The sequence below is a fragment of the Zootoca vivipara genome, chromosome 3 (genome assembly GCF_963506605.1).
Source record: "Zootoca vivipara chromosome 3, rZooViv1.1, whole genome shotgun sequence".
Classification (NCBI taxonomy): domain Eukaryota; kingdom Metazoa; phylum Chordata; class Lepidosauria; order Squamata; family Lacertidae; genus Zootoca; species Zootoca vivipara.
Genome location: NC_083278.1, coordinates 326085 through 344871, shown reverse-complemented (window position 1 = coordinate 344871; position 18787 = coordinate 326085). Strand labels below are relative to the sequence as shown.

Sequence of the window (18787 nt, the reverse complement as noted above, 5' to 3'; positions counted from 1 at the left end):
TGAAAAGAGCCTGCATCTTGCTGATGGTTCTTCTGGAACAATTAAAAGCAAGGGTGTTTTTTATATGCAATGCTTAGACACTAACCTTGATGTTTATGTTGTACCAGGCATGGAAAATGGTCTTTTAAGTGTGTCTTGCTTATTGCGTGAGGGCTTTGAAATAAGTTTTGCCAATGGTGTTTGCAAAATTGCCAGAGATGGGGCTGAGCTGGTAAGTGTTACTGTTGGGTCTGATGGTCTGTTTGTCCTAGATGGGAGGGGGCAAGCAGGTGGAAGTAACACTGGTGATGCTCAGGCTAAAAGTGCCAATACCCCAAAGGGCACAGAGGGCGCTATCCATAAGGATTGTATTCATGCTTGGCACAGAAGATATTGTCACATGTCTTTTCCTTATGTGAAAAAAGCCCCTGATTTAGTCAAAGGTTGCAGGTTCAAGCCATGTCAAAAACACCTGCAATGCCGCGCATGTGCGAAAGCGAAGACGAAGAGATGCTCTTATCCTAGGTCTGAGAGGAAGAGCACAAAGCCATTTCAGTTAGTGCACTTGGATATTTCTGGGCCTATGTCAACGTTAAGTTTAGGTGGTTCAAAATATGTTTTGTGTCTTTTGGATGATTTCAGTCATTTTTCCTGGGTCATAACACTGAAAGAGAAGGGGGAGGCTGCCAAAGTGATAAAAGAGTGGGTAGCCGAAGTAGAACTACAGTTCTCCGTCACTGTCCAGTGTTTTCAGAGTGACAGGGCGGGAGAGTTTTTGAGTGCAGAACTACAAGGTTTTTTCCGCAGCAAGGGAATTAGGCACAGAAAAACCGCTCCTTTTAGTCCACAGGAGAATGGTTTAGCTGAAAGGAAATTTAGAACGCTGTCTGAACTGGTGGAGGCAACGTTGTTTGATGCAGGACTACCCCAGAAGTTTTGGGGGGAATGCTAAAAATTTGTGAATTTTTGTTCAAACCGCGCTTTTAGTTCAGTTGTGGACAACACACCCTACTACATGTTGTATGGCAAAGTTCCGAAGGTGCACTATTTCAGAACTTTTGGGTGTGAGGCTTGGGTTTTAATTCCAAAGCAGAAGCGCAGAAAGGGAGGATCAAGATCCAGAAAAATGATCTTCTGTGGTTACGAACCAAACTCAAAGGCTTGGAGGTTTGTACCAGCAGAGGGGGACCAAACCCGCGTTCACATTAGCAGGAGTGCTACGTTCTGTGAACAAGAGGGCTGGAGACGCATTCATGCTAACCCCGAAGTTCTTCTTGACTGGTCTTCAGGTTTTGACCAGGAAGAGGAAACTCAGGTAGCTGATGCTGAAGTTCCAGGTGCTGCAGGACCAGATCCAGGTCAGGCAGCTGGTCCAAGTGGTGTAGCTCCTAGGGAAGTGAAGCAAGTAGTCAGAAGCGCACCGACTTCACCCCAGGTCAAGCCTGGGAAGTACAGCAAACGTGGTAGGTCACCCACTTCACCCAAAGCAAGCCCAGAGGGGGCTGCAAAGCGTAGTAAGTCTCTAGACAGTGCTGCTAGTCCGAGAGAGCCACAGTCAGAGACAAGCAGTTCGGATTTAGAGGGGGAAGATGTGGGACCAAGGCGTTCAAAACGCACCACGAAAGGTAAACCACCTGAAAGGTTTACAGCTGTCAGTGTATGGGCGAACCTAGCAGTGTGTGAGCCTGAAAGCTTTGAAGAGGTGCAACAGTTGTCAGTGGAGGAAGCTAGTAAGTGGAAAGTTGCAATGGAGAAAGAGTTGAACTCCATGCAATCTCTTGGTGTGTATAGCCTAACACAGTTGCCAGAAGGCAAGAAAGCAGTCAGTTGTAGGTGGGTCTACAGGCTGAAACCCACAGTGACTGGAGAGCCTCAGTACAAGGCTAGATTAGTGGCTAGAGGTTTTACTCAGAAGAAAGGAATCCACTACACAGATGTCTTTAGTCCGACTTCGAGAGCGGAATCTTTCAGGATGCTTTTAGCGACTGCAGCGCAGAGAGGCCTAGTGGTCAACCACTTTGATGTGGACACCGCTTATTTGAACTCTGACCTCCAGGAGGAGTTGTACATGTTGCCTCCTCCAGGGTTTGAGAGTGACGTGCCAGGTCAGGTGTGGAAGCTGCACAAGTCGATCTACGGTCTGAAGCAATCAGCTAAAAATTGGAATTCATGTCTTGATTCTGTTTTGAAGAGCCTAGGTTTCAGGAAGAGTCTAGCTGACAGTTGTCTGTATCTCAGAGGTGAAGGAGAACAGCAAGAACTGTTGCTTGTCTATGTTGATGACTTGATCTGCTTAGCAAAGAGCCAGATGCAAGTGCAGAAGTTTGCAAAAGAGCTAGGCAAGAGGTTCAAACTCAAGAATCTAGGTGCAGTGAATGTTTATCTAGGTGTGCAGATAGACAGAACTGAGGATGGAAGTTTCTTGCTCAGTCAGAAAGGCAAGATTGAACATTTGCTTGAGAAGTTCAGAATGTCTGACTGTAAAGGGGTCAGAACACCCATGGAGACAAACTTTGTGAAAGATTCACAAGTGAAGGACAAAGTAGCGTTTGAGAGTCCTGAAGTGTTTCAGTCAGCGCTAGGGAGTCTGTTGTATTTGTCACAATGGAGCAGACCAGATATTGCTTTTGCAGTCAATTTGCTCAGTAGAGAAGCATCGAAACCTAGCGTGCATGCTTGGAATGGCATTAAGAGAGTGCTTAGGTATTTGCAGGAGACCAAAGAGTATTGTTTGGAGATGTCAGCGCAAGGTGAGCCACAACTCACTTGTTTTGCAGATGCTGATTGGGCCAATCAGGAGGACAGGAAGTCAGTGACTGGTTTGGTAGTCAAGTTTGGAAATGCCCTGATTGGTTGGCGGTCGCGCAGGCAAAGCCTAATAGCAATGTCTTCCACGGAAGCCGAATTCTGTGCGTTGTCTGCGACATGCACTGAATTGGAGTACTACAGATGTTTGGTCCAGGAAATCTGGGGTGATTGTAGCCAGCCCATCACTGTTTGGGGCGACAATCAACCATCTTTGAGACTGGCGGAGTCTGGACAGTTCAAAGCCAGAACCAAACACTTAGACATCCGCTTCCGAAACGTATGTCAGAGCATACAGGTAGGCTTGGTGAAGTTGAGGTATTGTCCAAGCCAAGAGAACCTAGCAGATGGGTTCACAAAACCCTTGAGTTTCCAACGGCATGGGGAATTCTGTGAAGGGTTGGTTTTGGGGTAAGTTTGGATACCCGCCATCCCCAGTGTTCAGGTGAGAGGGGGTGTGATGAGAAACAAGTAACCAAAGAGTTAACTGTGTTCTGTATAACACCTGACCACTGAGGAATATCATGTTACAGAATGTACCAGAAGTGTTTCTGTATGTTGCAGTTGGTTTCGTTTCTGCCTGGGAGACGGTCGCAAGATGTCTGCGCTCTCACCAGGTTGTTTGTTATTTTCTCTCTAGAATAAACTTAAGTAGTTATTAGAACACTTTGGACTCTGTGTGTTCTTAAGAGGCTTTTTATCCAACGGCTATACAAGCTTTCGCTGTGTGAGAAGAAGAACTCTGCTGTGTGTGTGTTTTACTGCCAGCCCGGTTCTACGGAAGCAGAGAAGCTGAGAGGAAGCGCGCCGGGCGATAATCAGAGGCTCCTAATTGAGTCATAAACAACTCAACGGAGCCCTATACCCGTCACATGCCATAGTGCAGGCGAGGAGGGGGAAGGGGTGCCAGGAGGACCTGAGAAGGGCAATGCCCTGAGTGGCAATTTGTGGGAGCGGAAGTTTCCCCTGGGGTTGTACTGCTACACTCCTGTTTTGCTGCTCTCGCCATCTTGCTTCGTCTTGTGGTTTTAGCTTATGGTTCGCATCAACTGTACATTGTTTAAAAATGTCGCATTTCATGTGACATGTCCTGGAACCACAGACATCATTCTCAGCCTCAAGGAGTTACTGCATGTTTTGTGCAAATACATGTTAGATAGAGGCCTAATGCTGGCTTTTCTCTAGAAAGCAACTTCCGGGGACTGTGAGGAAAGAATGCTTAACCCTTTCTTCAATCCATCTGTTTCCTGGCTCCATATCACTACACCAGTAACTTTTCCTATGGCACGTGCACACACACACACACACACACACACACACACACACACACAATTTTAAACCCCACAAAAGCGGGCCAGGGAGGAACAACCTAGAGTGGAGAATTGATGGGCTAATGAAAGGGGTTGTTCCGCCTTCCTCGTAAACAGCTCCTCTGCGTTCAGTCTCACCCATTCAGAGTTGCTTCTCCAAAATTAAAACTGCAGAGAGCTTGACATGTTCTTACTGTGTAGTCAAGCCTCAGAAACCAGATTACACCATGCACACTGGCTGCTCAGATATTCATAGAAGGAGGTTGGAAACCATCTAATAAACAAATAAACCAAACACACTGAAGCTGAACAGACTTAAAAGCTTCCCCTTTATGACAACATGTTGATAATGGGGTGGGAAAGAGCGGGGAGAAGTCCCTCACTTTTCCAGAAAATATGAAACATCTGGCCTGAGTGCTGGATGGACTTGGGGGTGGAGGGGAAATGGGGACATAAAATGAGCATTCCTCTGTCTCCTTTTATGCCACAACCCATTCCCAACACGCAGGGCTTTTAAACAAATTTCTGGGGTGAGGCGACCAAGCAGGGGTGGCTAAGAGACTCCCAACTCCCGCCAGCCCCCATCACCATGGCCAACATTCAGGGGTGTTAGGGGGTGCTTTCATGCCCCCTGTGGAGGGCCACAGATTCCCTCACCATGCGGTTATTATTATTTATACCCTGCCCATCTATGGGATAAATGGGGGGAGAGCAAGGCCCACAGGTGACATAATCACAAGGAAGCCGGACTGTCATGGTGGTGACACAAACCTCGCTAATGGGAAATCCAGGGCTCACAGCTTGCAGGCCACCAAACAGGGTTTAATAGTACCAAAGTGCTAGCAAGGTATGCACAGGCTGCCTTACCTGCTGTAGGCACACTGACGTTATACTGAGGTAAGATGAACAAGAAGGCAGTCTTGGCTGTGACCTGTAAAGACAAAGTAAGTTGCTCTATTAGTTTGTATGGAAGTCCAAAGCGAAATCTTTTTGTCGCAGGCATCTCGTGGGTTCCCCCACCATCACAATGAAAGGGTGCTATCACAGTGATAACCCTATCCTACTGCTCCAACCTCCTCGACAGGAAGGACTCCATTGCAAATTATTCTGAAAATCGAGAAGTTAGGTTCACTTTTCCTGCAAGTGAACACAAATATGCTAGACTACAGAAACATGGGAAACCAACTTGGCGCCTGCCATAACTTTTGGACTGCAGCTGCGATCAGCCCCAGCTCACCCAGCCAACAGATTGTGGCCCAAAGCATCTCGAGGGCACAAGGTTGGCTACCACTGTTGCAGATGTGCTTCCTGCTTCCAGGAGACAAGAGCTGCTGCTGCCCGAGCTTGAAGTTTCTATGGTTTTCTTGGTGAATGACTGAATCTGTATGTGCCTAGAATTTCCCCCAGGTAGGATAATTTTTCCTCCACCTGACCTCTGGTCACTGGTCTTCTTTTCTCCAAGCCAGGCTTAAGTGCTGGCTTGGGAAGGAAAACCAGGGGACCAATAAAGCCCACCTGCCAAGATAGGGCTGCTGTGCTTTTTAACAGCTGCGTGGCAGCTAAAATAGTCGGCAGCTCAAGCTTGCCTGGTCATTGCATGATGGCGGAAGACTGTCCTACAAAATTACTGCCTGCTATGCAGCTGTTGTGGGTTAAACCACTGAGCCTAGGGCTTGCTGATCAGAAGGTCAGCGGTTCGAAACCCTGCAACGGGGTGAGCTCCCGTTGCTCGGTCCCAGCTCCTGTCAACCTAGCAGTTCGAAAGCACATCAAAGTGCAAGTAGATAAATAGGGTGGGAAGGTAAACGGCGTTTCCGTGCGCTGCTTTGGTTTGCCAGAAGCAGCTTTGTCATGCTGGCCACATGACCCGGAAGCTGTCTGCTGACAAACGCCGGCTCCCTTGGCCTATAGAGTGAGATGAGCGCCGCAACCCCAGAGTCGGACACGACTGGACCTGATGGTCAGGGGCCCCTTTACCCTTTTATGCAGCTGTTGAGGAGGCAAAAGGCCTGTTGAAAACTGCAGAGTATCCAATTCATTCCCAACCAAAGAAGAGGGGACAAATTCCCCCAAGATTTACAGGTCCCTGAGGATAAACATCAGAAGAGGCAGGTGGCAATCCAAGTGTGGGTTAAGGCATAGACGCTAGCAAGGATATAAAGAAGGAAGTTAGTCAAGCAGAGCCAAGATAAAAAAGGAGTTTGTAGCTAGGAAGCATCAAGTGGGAAAAATTGTATACCCATGTCAAATGTGCACTGGATGAAATATAGCTAAAAATGTTGAAACAGAAGAAAGCACAGCCTTCAGCAGCCATGGAGTGCAGATGGGCGCCGGGAAGGCACTGGCTTAGAATTTAGAGCGGAAGAGGGACTTTAATGGAAGTTCATTTGCAGAACGGAGGAGGAGTTTGCCTTCCTGCTGCAGACTTTGCAATAAAGAGTACCCGTCTTGGAGAAGGGACTGCAGCAGCTGGAACTGGGCCCGATACAAACGAAATCAATGCGTCACCCACTGGGAAAGAATTACACAGGCAAGAACAAATAATAATAATAATAATAATAATAATAATAATAATAATAACCAGGAGCCTGAAGCCTATAGCAGCTGTGTGTACAGTATGTTTGTAGGGAAGGGAAGGGAAGGGAAGGGAAACAGCTACATTACATACTAGAAAGCAGAACGTGCAACAGCTAGGCATGGATCACTTTCTTGATCTGGCAGGGAAAGAAGGTGGGAAGCCGCAGCAGGCCAGTCAAACTTTAGCTCTTGCAACTGCAGCCACAGCACACAGGGCACAGAAATCAGAAATAGGGAGGCAATATGCAGAGATAGGGTCTTCCTGGTACAGACTGCTGAATCGAGCAGAACCTGATCAAGAACTAATTTTACCACTGAAGTGAAATACTGTCACCTTCTATGCTGGTCACAAAGCCCACAAGATATTCTGCACTTGCAGGTACAGATCAACTGAAACACAATTTTATTAAGACTTTGGGGTCTTCTGCATCCTCCCAAGTCTACCAGCATTTTCAAGAAGAGGTCTTAAAATACAGTATCTCCTTATCACTCAGTTGTGTGTTTTCTTTCTGTCTTTCTTACCAGGGAACAACAACAACAACAACAACATTTATTGGTTGCTTTTTCTTGCCAAAGGCAATTCAAAGCCTCTTACCACCGGAAGACCCCAAAGAAACAAAACCCCACATAGATACATTAAAAAAACAACTACTTTTAGCTTTTGATTGTTCTATATCAGGGGTGAAATGGGCCTAAATGGGGGAGCACGCTGCTGTGTCTCCAGCTTATGAGGAGAACTTCCCTGGAGCCCAAAGAGGACACCCCCTGCAATGAATGGGTCACTAGGTCCTTATCTTGGACTCCACATAGAATTACGACTCTCTTTGGAGATCACACGGCCTTTTGGGTGGGTTGGGTGACCTCAACGTGCTCTAGAAATAGGAGCTCCTATATTGAGCAGAGTTCACAGGCTCGACTTGGGAGAACATGACTTGGGACAGTACCAGTAAGGAAATGTTGGGTTTCCACATGCTGTTAGTCACCAGATCAAAATAAATGATTCAACAGAAAGGAAATGCAAACACACACACACACACACACACACACACACACACACACACACAGAGAGAGAGAGAGAGAGAGAGAGATAACCCTGACTTATCTATGCAATGCTTTTGGGCAGAAGGTTCATTTTTCCTATTCCTCAGGAGCCTTAACCAATTTGAGAAGGAGCAAAAAACCCCAAAGCAAGACCCATAGGCAAAGTGCGAGCTGCTCTAAGAGGAAGCCCTTTCCCTGGCCCTTTCCAAATGAATAGACTGCTTATGGGTGAAACCAATGTAGGGAGACCAAGGCAGGGAAAGAATGCAAGGAGGTCCCACTCTGGTGCTAGGGGATGTCAACTTCAAGACAGAGGACTTTAAGAAGCCAGGCACATCCACAAGTTGTGTGAGGCCAGTGAAAACCCCACCGTGATCTCTGCTGAGCTATCTGTATGGAAGACAACAGCGGAGATGCCGCATTCTGAGCAGCAGCCTCATCCTGCACCTCTAGGCCCCATTCTCTGTTCTGCTGTGGCCGCAGATCTTTCCGGGGACGCACTGCCGTCAGCATCTCACGGGAATCTTTAGGACCCTGCTTGAAGGAGGCGCAATTGCCACTCACATCACAGATCCTGAGCAAGTATGCATTCCAATTAATTGGGACTTTACTTCCTACTAAATGTGTTTGAAATTATAGACTAAGCTAGATAAAAATAGTACGAAGAAGAAGAAGTGGAGAATGTTACCAATGAGCAATTAGGAAAGCAGGTTCTTTCTGAACAACTGTTAAATTGCTCATGCATAATTTTTCACTTCCAAAATTAAAACCATACTCATTTCCAACTACATAAGACATGAGAAAAAGACCTACAGCTGCATTCAGCCAACTGTGAAATATGGATACTTCAAAATGGGGCAAAGGAATATGCCCCACTCTTATCAATCTCGCACAACCTGTGATGTAGGGCAGAAATTTTTTGGTAGAAAGTTTTCAGTAATTGTTATATTCCTATATTTTTTACAGCAAAATTCCATCTAAAAAAATATGAATTTTCCTAGAATAAATTAGTAGCATTACAAAAAGATATCATACCTTGTGAAACATCCCCCCCAAGGTCATCCTAAGGAAACATGCATACATTTAAATGCTTTACATTTCATTTTAGCACAGTCATGTATCAAAATGTGCACAATTACTGTATTCCAAGAAAAATAATATCCCAGTGATGCTTTGAATCTGTTGGAAAATAACATTTAAGCCACATTTAAGTAATCTTTGTTCATTTTTTAATCCTACATATTATTTATTTCAAACACTTTTAGGTTATTGGGAAACCTTTCAAGGTATGTGTTTAGCATCTAGAACATGACATACTTCAGGTTTTTTTTGCTAAATGTAAGCCAAATCTGTTACATCAGGTTCCAGTCAGTTTTTAAAGCACTGGAAATTTTTCCAGAAAACTCACACCACTGCTAATAACCTAAATTCCCATTGCCTTTAATTACACATTAGCTTTTTTCTTCCACGCAGCCCAACATGTCTCCAAAGGAAAACTTAAAAACATGAAAAGAGCCTGCTGGATCAGGCCCAAAGTGGCCCATCTACTCCAGCATCCTGTTCTCACAGAGGCCAACCAGGCAGAACATAGCCACTGTGGCTAGCAGTGACTGAAAAGTACTAGAACAAAGGATAACACAGTAGTCTAGTCCTCATTGTGCACACTGAGCGCCTTTCCAAAGCAGCAAGGTGGACAACGTCCTTGGTTTCCTCTGGATCCTACCCACACCTGCTCCCCGCAGGGAAGGCTGCCACCTCCTCCTTTGCAGGTTATTTACATTTGCCCAGCTTTCAAAACAGCAATGTTTTGTTACTGGGGGAAATGCAATATGCCTTGTGGAATGTGTGCGCCTGGATGCAGTGCTAGAAATTCCCCAGGAGTCAGATGCGTTTTCTGACCACGTGGAAAATCTCTGGATGCCAGATCTCTGGCAACTGACCCCTCCCTCTGGCTGACCCCTCCAGGTAAGTAGAAGCAGGTAAGCAGAAAAGCTTGTTTATTTGATGGTTCAATGTGTTGTCAACCGCTTTGAGATTTTTTTCTTTAAAATATAAAGTGGTATAGAAATGAAATAATAATAATAAATAATATAATATACGGTAACATAATATAACATAATATATAATAAATCTCGTATTATGTCAGTAAGTTTCGCCAGTTCCAGGTATTCACATAATTTGTTTATTCGACATAATACGACAAAAACCAAAAGACAGGATTAAAAAACAATGGGAATGTTTAAACGATTATTTAAAGAAAACAAACAAGGGGACTAACACCTGGCTATGCCTGGAATAACCTTGTAAGGAGGAGAAGTTTACGAAGATCGTAAGTGTCAGATAGGCTTAACGGTTGGATATATATTAAAATCTTATTTGACAGGAGGATAGAGATGTAATATGAATTACTGTGCTGAAAGCGGTCAAAGTTTTATGTTTTGAGATGAATTTTTTGTGTGTGGACTTTAACCCAATTTTACTTGATCTTTTCTCTTTCCTTTTTCTTTTTTTTCTATTCTTTTTCGCTTATGTCTTTTTTTCCTCTTCTCTATACTGTTCTTTTCCTTTTCCATTCTTTTTCTTTTCCTGATGTTCCGTAACTTTGATTTTTGACTGTTCAAAGTTAAGCAACGAAATATGTAAAAAGTCTATACGAATGTACTTGGATTGACTTGAAGATGCTTTGTATTGTTTTAATGAATTTTGGAATAAAAGACTAATAAAAATTTAAAAAATAAAATAAAAAATAATATAATATATAATCAATCTCATTTGGGGGAGGTTGGTGCCTAGACATTCTGTTGAGGTGACCGCAACCTAGCTTGAAGGAGCCATTTGGCAATTAGGTCATATATTTGAGTTTCTAACACTGCAAGTGTTCCAAGCAGGAATTAAGATTGCCGGAAGAAATATCAACAACCTCAGATATGCAGATGACACAACCTTGATGGCAGAAAGTGAGGAGGAATTAAAGAACCTTTTAATGAGGGTGAAAGAGGAGAGCGCAAAATATGGTCTGAAGCTCAACATCAAAAAAACCAAGATCATGGCCACTGGTCCCATCACCTCCTGGCAAATAGAAGGGGAAGAAATGGAGGCAGTGAGAGATTTTACTTTCTTGGGCTCCTTGATCACTGCAGATGGTGACAGCAGTCACGAAATTAAAAGACGCCTGCTTCTTGGGAGAAAAGCAATGACAAACCTAGACAGCATCTTAAAAAGCAGAGACATCACCTTGCCGACAAAGGTCCGTATAGTTAAAGCTATGGTTTTCCCAGTAGTGATGTATGGAAGTGAGAGCTGGACCATAAAGAAGGCTGATCGCCGAAGAATTGATGCTTTTGAATTATGGTGCTGGAGGAGACTCTTGAGAGTCCCATGGACTGCAAGAAGATCAAACCTATCCATTCTTAAGGAAATCAGCCCTGAGTGCTCCCTGGAAGGACAGATCGTGAAGCTGAGGCTCCAATACTTTGGCCACCTCATGAGAAGAGAAGAATCCTTGGAAAAGACCCTGATGTTGGGAAAGATTGAGGGCACTAGGAGAAGGGGACGACAGAGGACAAGATGGTTGGACAGTGTTCTCGAAGCTACGAACATGAGTTTGACCAAACTACGGGAGGCAGTGCAAGACAGGAGTGCCTGGCGTGCTATGGTCCATGGGGTCACGAAGAGTCGGACACGACTAAACGACTAAACAACAACAACAACACTGCAAGAGCAATTACCCCGGCACAGTGCTGTACTTTCCATATGCAAGGGTGGCCAACTCCCAAAAGACTGGCAGTGATCTACCCCCTTTTGGGGGGTTCAGGTCAAAGTTGTTGAGCTTTTCTTTTAGGGAAGAGGAAGGTCCCGTTGAGCTTCTTTGAGGGGAGCCACTGATCTACCACTGATCTACCACAGGTGTCCAGTGATCATGATCTACCTGTTGGACATGCCTGTGCTAGAGCCTTAAGCTAGACCAAACCAGCAGCTTTTAGGTTCTGCCATAATCAACCAAATTCTTGCCTTACATGTTGAAGTCCGGGGAAGCTCATCATTTTACTGCAGGGGTGACTTAACCTCTCTCCCCCCCCCCAGAATCTGCTGAACTACAACCCCTTGACCACTGAGTATGCAGGATTGTGCTGATGGGAGCTGTACTTCAGAAACACCTTGGGGGCTGCAAATTAACCAGCCCTGTTTCATGCCTTTGCTTCAGAGATGTTGAAAAGTGCTTTGAAAGTCAAGACGGACCAGAGGTCATTATTTCAGGCCAACACAAACGCCGATGAAAGGGTTAAAAGAAACCAGAGTTTCCAGAGGCTGACAGAAGTGTCTGGAAAAAGGCAAAAGCCTTCCTGGGAGGAAGCAAGCTATTGTGAATCAGGATCCAGCCATTTCCTTTCTATAGCTCTCCATCATCCAGAGGATACCAAGCCTAGCCTCAACTCAACTCATGAAAGCCTTCTATAAGCTCCAGCACGAGGCTGTAAGCTGCAGAAATGCTGAGTTCAGTCCAAACAGACCAAAACAGCATGAAAATATGGGTTGCAATGGACTGTGAAGTGAGAGGAACATGCCTGGTGCAGTTCAGAAAATTCAAGATGCTCTAGCATCACATAGCCATGGCCACCCAAGTCTAAGGTAGCTCAGAACCGAAGCAGAGACAACCAGAAGCCGAGAAAGAGTTAGATGCTGCATCCTATGGCATTTATTTTATTTCAAATAAAAATACTTTTTTAGGCCACCTTACGTGATGATGTCCTCTGTTGGTGACCAAAAACCCCCCACACTACTTCCCTAGTGAAACATCAAGCAGATGGCAAAAAATAACTACAGATTACTCTTCAAAACTGGGACCCAGGTGGCGCTGTGGTTAAACCACTGAGCCTAGGGCTTGCTGATCAGAAGGTTGGTGGTTCGAATCCCTGCGACGGGGTGAGCTCCCGTTGCTTGGTCCCAGCTCCTGCCAACCTAGCAGTTCGAAAGCACCTCAAAATGCAAGTAGATAAATAGGTACCGCTACAGCGGGAAGGTAAACGGCGTTTCCATGTGCTGCTCTTGTTTGCCAGAAGCGGCTTTGTCATGCTGGCCACATGACCTGGAAGCTATACGCCGGCTCCCTCGGCCAATAATGCGAGATGAGCGTGCAACCCCAGAGTCGGTCACGACTGGACCTAATGGTCAGGGGTCCCTTTACCTTTTTACTCTTCAAAACAGGGGTAAGGAACTTGTAGCCCTCCAGAGGCTGCTGAACTACAACTCCCATCACTCCTGTGGCAGATGGGAACTGTAGCTTTCAGCAACACCTGGAAGGCCACGGGTAAGTCACCTCTGCTTTAAAACAAATACAGCCTAACATGAAAAAAGCGCGCGCGAGAGAGAGAGAGAAAACAACCTAGTACAGTGGTACCTCTACTTACGAATAACTCTACTTACGAATGTTTCTACTTATGAATGGAGCTCCGTCCGCCATCTTGGATGCTGTTTAGATAGGATTTTTCCTAGTTACGAATTTTTAGATAGGGTTGCTTCTACTTACAATTTTTTTCTCCCAATGCATTCCTATGGGATTTGACTTGCACATTTTTTCGACTTACAAATGTGTGTTCGGAACGCATTAAATTTGTAAGTAGAGGTACCACTGTAGGTTAAAAAGTTTCCCACAAACAGGAAAGGCAAATGTAGAGCAATCAGCTCCTCGCCAAAGATTCCATGTACCTTCAAAGCACACTACATTTGGCAGCTCCAGCTTCTCATGAGTAAGAACTCCCTGCCATCTGCTCCACTCCTTCCTCTTATGCTACTTTAGGGGGAAATCACCAGAAAATAAGGAGACATTTAGGCAATAATTTTCTTGCACCCCTACCCCAGTTCTCAATAATGGAAATGGTAAAGAGAAAGGCCTGAGTGATTTCTATTGCTAAATATAAGTAAAATATAAATATAAATATAAAAAGTAAGCAAGTGAAAGTGAGGGTTGAGGGTCCACCTCAAGCCAGAAAGAAAAATGGCATATGCCCAAAAGTTTACTTTGCAGGACAAGAAAACCAATGGTCACCCTGAGAGCCAGGAAAATAAGGCAGCTGTTGCCAGCTGGACCAAAGTGAGAAGCAAGCGAAGAGAGACTGAAGAGAAATACTGCAATTATTGACACATTCATGCAATGGAGAGAAATTGAGCCCCCTGCCATTGCACATACCGGCCCTAGCCTTGCTTCTCACAAGCGTTCCTGTGCATTTGCACTCACTGGCTAAAATGCCAAAGGAGGAATACAATGCAATCCTATACATGTCTACTCAGAAGCAAGTCACACACACATGCAGTATTTCAGCCTTCCTTGGTATTAGGTCATTGGGCATAATACCGACTGCACATTTTGCTTTTGTATGTTTGTAAATAAAAAAGCTAGTCACTTTATTTTGTTTTGTTTTAAAGCAGAAGCTAAACAACCTATGGCACAGGTCAACATATCAATGCCTTAAGCATTCAACATGTTCAACAAATGCAACAATCTCAATCCCAAGAACCACAGGAGTAGAAGGCTCTGCATGGTGGATTAACTCCTCCTTTTGTTTACTATGCTGGTGCATTCCGATTTCAGTTTCTGCGGTATTTTGTTCCTGTTTCCCCATCTAGGAAAAAGCTACGAACATGAGTTTGACCAAACTGCGGGAGGCAGTGGAAGACAGGAGTGCCTGGCGTGCTCTGGTCCATGGGGTCACGAAGAGTCGGACACGACTAAACGACTAAACAACAACAACAAGAGCACCTGCACGTGTATCTTCTTGCAGTTCCACCTCTAACACTGTGCAAATCAAATTACGAATTTTTTCTTAAGAAAAGGCAACAAAAATGCAAGTTTTTGTGAGCAAATTTATGCGCCCACCAACCTTGTAAGGACACAGATGACAATCCTTGTCCAAGGAAAACAACACAGGTAGGACCGATAAATTGCATCCACTGGAAAGAAACCAGTTAGCTGACAGAAGGCATCCAATGAAAACCACAAGTGACCACTTATTAAGCAATGTATTTAGTGTTGTGCAGTGGTGCCAAATGAGAAGAAAGCATGTTTTTCTTCTGGATTAAATAGGAATGAATAAATCTGGGGGGGGGGAACACCACCATTTTCTTCTTCTATGCAGCATCAAAATTGTGCACTGTGTTATGAAAATCATTGGCTCTAGCTAAAGCTTCTGCTTGTCTTGTGAGTCGCTGGTGTTCTTGTCCCCACCTTGACCAGCAAAAACTGGCCAAGGACACATCCAGCTGTGGTGGATGTGGATATCTGGGCATCCCCAGCAGTGTGGATCTAAAAGCACCCGAAGCTGTAGACGCAATCCAAAGGAGAGTGAAATCCCATCCAGCAAAGGGCGAATCTTGGTCTTACCTGGATTTTTCGTTTTTAAATATGCAATGCACTATATCGCCTTTTAAAACATTGAAGTGTTTGCGTTTGCACCTAACCATAATCCTGCAAGGCAGACCACTGTTACATACAGAAGCTTGAACTTGGATCTAACCCTGGCTCTTGATTTACAACTCAAAAATTCTGCAGCTGAGATCATTCTACTGTGAAAGGTTTCAGTGTTTCTGAAGAAGTGTGCATGCACACAAAAGCTCATACCAATGACAAACTTAGTTGGTCCCTAAGGTGCTACTTTTTTATTTTGTTTCGACTACGGCGGACCAACATGGCTACCTACCTGTTACTGTGAAAGCTGTTTTACTGCAAGTCAAGCACTAGTCGTTTTTTGTGGGGGCAGGAGCAGGGGGGGGAGCGGAAAGAGGCCAACTATTTACCTTGAGCTAACTCACATGACTTATCAGCCAGCACAAAGAGAGGAATCTCAAAGTTTAAATGGGCAGGTTTCACCTAACCGCAAGCAACTAAAGGTCAACTCCAGGCAACATGGAGTTACCTTCTCATGTCTTTGTCCTTGCAAAATTTTCTCAAGGGAACTCAGATGTTCCCCCTTTAACAGAGAGGAGCCCTAATCTAAGCAAGAGTCACAAGCTGTCTGGTTCACAGGAAATCAGGCTCTGGGAATCTTCAGTGAGAAGCCCGCTGCCAATCTTGTAGCCTGCCGGCAACAGCAGCATTTGTGTGTCAGTTTTGGAATTTGTATTCCTTACCAGCTGGGATTTCTGACTAATTAAATCAGCAGCACCCATCATAGCTGCCAAGTTTTCCCTTTTCTCATGAGGAAGCCTATTCAGCATAAGGGAATTTCCCTTTAAAAAAGGGATAACTTGGCAGCTATGGCACCCATCCCTCCCCCCAATATCACCTTCCTCCCATCAAGTCACCCATGTTTCTGTGTACTGGAAACTACTTGTTAAATGAAACGAATGGGAACGAAAATGCAGCGGGAAGTCTCTCTTCTCCAATTTGCTAGCACAAAGTGAAACGTGGCACTGAGGAGCAAGGAGACAAGGTTGGGCTTTGGGTTTTTCCTGGGTTTTTGTTTTTGTTAACTCAGCTTCTCAATCACACTCTCGACTGAGCCACAGATGTGTGCACACACACACACGCACGCACGCCAGCCAGACTCCACGTCAGAGTTTTGCAAGTGTGCCCCCCCATCTGCCCTCCCTTGCCTACAAACTAGGGAGGGAAGAAAGAGGCGAAGGAGGAGTTCGGCATTCCTGGCATTCCTGTGCAAAGTGCCAGGGTTGCAGAGGGGGGAACTGCCTGGAGCGACAGGGAGAAAGACCTTGGAAGGAAACCCCCCCCCCCAAGCCTGGGGCGGAAGAGGGAGGGGGGAGAAAGAAAGCCTCCATTCACAACTACCCAAATCTCGTTAGAGGGATGGAATTTGGGACAGTCTGAAGTTCTGAAAGAAACCCTCCAGCTGTACACCACAAAAAGGCAGGCCTGCGCAGGAATCAGACAGAGGACGTTCATGTCTTGGCAGCAGCAAAACATTCCCTGGGCTCCACTGGGCAGGAGGTGGGAAGCAAGGAACTAAAGGCTGGGGGTGTCAGTCTGGCTTTAGGCATCCCTTACACAGAGAGGAGGGTCCTTTGCTACCCAGTTCACATTTCCAGCAGGGAAGGAACACCATCTCCAAGGAAGGAAAGCAGCCATGAAATGTGCAAAGCTTGAATAAGGAGGGTTGGGAATGAAAAAGGGAAATCAATTCTGTTCATACATGTTAAAAGAAGGCCAAGGAACATGTAAGGAAGATGTGTTTGGCTCCCCCCCCCCACTAAATTACAGATTGGGTGCAATTTTGATCTCTGGCACAGGATCATCTCCAGTGCTCCTACAGACTAGGGAAGGCATATTGTGGGGTCAGGCATATATATATATATATATATATATATATATATATATATATATATATATATATATACCGTGTTTCTCATATTATAAGACATGTCTTATATTTATTTTTTCCTCAAAAAAACACACTATGGCTTATTTTCAGGGGATGTCTTATATTTTTCCTCCTCCTGCCATGGCCGGTATTGCTGCTGTGCCTATCACTATGTCTTATTTTCGGGGTATGGCTTATATTCCTTGAATGCTTAAAAATCCTGCTATGGCTTATTTTATGGGTATTTCTTAAAATATGAGAAACAGGGTATATAGCAGTTCTATCAGTACAACATGAGTGGGTAATATCAGCATAATACAGTCCACATCACGAGTTTACGAGTTTGATGTGCTCACCATACAAGTGCCCTACAGATGGTGGTCATCAGATTTACAGGTGACACCAAACTGGAAGGGGTAGCAAATGCCGCAGAAGACAGAATCTAGATTCACAATGACCTTAACAGATTGGAGAACTGCACCCAAACTAACAAAATGAATTTCAACAGGGACAAATGTAAGGTTCTGCACTTAAGCAGGAAGATCCAGAGGCACAAGTATAAGATGAGAACACCTGGCTTACTAGCAGGACATGTGAAAAGGATCGAGGGGTCTTGGTGGACCACAAGCTGAACATGAGTCAATAGTGTGATGCAGCAGCAAAAAAAAGCTAACACTATTCTAGGCTGAATCAACAGAAGTAAAGTGTCCAAATCAATAGTAATTGTCTATTGTGCTTTGGTCAGATCACACCTGTAATGCTGTGTCCAGTTCTGGGAGCCACATTTTAAGGAGGATGCTGACAAGCTGGAACATGCGCAGAGGAAGGCAACCAAGATGATCAAGGGTCTGAAGCAAGCCTTATGAGGAACGGTTAAGGGAGGTGGTATGCTGAGCCTGGAAAACTGAGAGGAGATATGAGAGCCATCTTCAAATATCTCAAGGCCTGTCACATGGAAGATGGAGCAAGCTTATTTTCTCCTGCTACAGAGGGTAGGACTCAGACAAATGTATTCAAATTACACGAACGGAGATTCCGACTTAACATCAGGAAGACCTTTCTGACAGTAAGAGCTGTTCAGCAGTGGAGCAGACTCACTTGGGAGGTGCTGACTCTCCTTCCTTGCAGGTTTTTAAGTAGAGCTTGGATGGCCATCTCTCATGGATGCTTTAGTTCAGATTTCTGCATTGCAGGGGCTTCGACTAGAAGAGTCTTGGGGGTCCCTTCAAACTCTACTGTTGTATGGTTATATGAAAAAAGAACAAAGTTCTTGCACCTTTCCTGCCATACCTGCCACATGCTCTGGCTGTGTGCTGCAGCAGCGAATCAAGCTCACAGGAAGCCACTGTCCCAATTACATGATCCCACAAATCGAACATGTAAACATTTGGGACATCAAACAAGCATGAGAATGCACCATCGCTGGACCGGCAGCAATGCCACAGCAACCATGACCGTTCACAACACTCCCCAAGGAAAACCACCTACACAACAGTAAATAATAATAATAATAATAATAATAATAATAATAATAATAATAATAAATTATTTATACGCCCATCTGGCTGGATTTCCCCAGCCACTCTGGGTGGCTTCCAACAGAAAAATGAAATAAATTAATCTATTAAACATTAAAAGCCTCCCTAAACAGGGCTGCCTTCAGATGTCTTCTAAAAATCTGGTGGCTGTTTTTCTCTTTGACATCTGATGGGAGGGCGTTCCACAGGGCGGGTGCCACTACCGAGAAGGCCCTCTGCAACTTGG

General features: G+C 44.9%; 1 protein-coding gene across 2 annotated transcripts in view; it reads right to left on the bottom strand.

Annotated features, from left to right (window-relative positions):
• Nucleotides 1–18787, bottom strand: part of TRAM2 (translocation associated membrane protein 2) — a 47603-nt gene that overhangs the window by 25665 nt on the left and 3151 nt on the right. For both annotated transcript variants that reach the window (XM_035110404.2, XM_035110402.2), the window contains exon 2: nt 4962–5025. In XM_035110404.2, coding sequence (XP_034966295.1) covers nt 4962–5025 — 64 coding nt within the window. The remainder of the gene's footprint in view (nt 1–4961; nt 5026–18787) is intronic.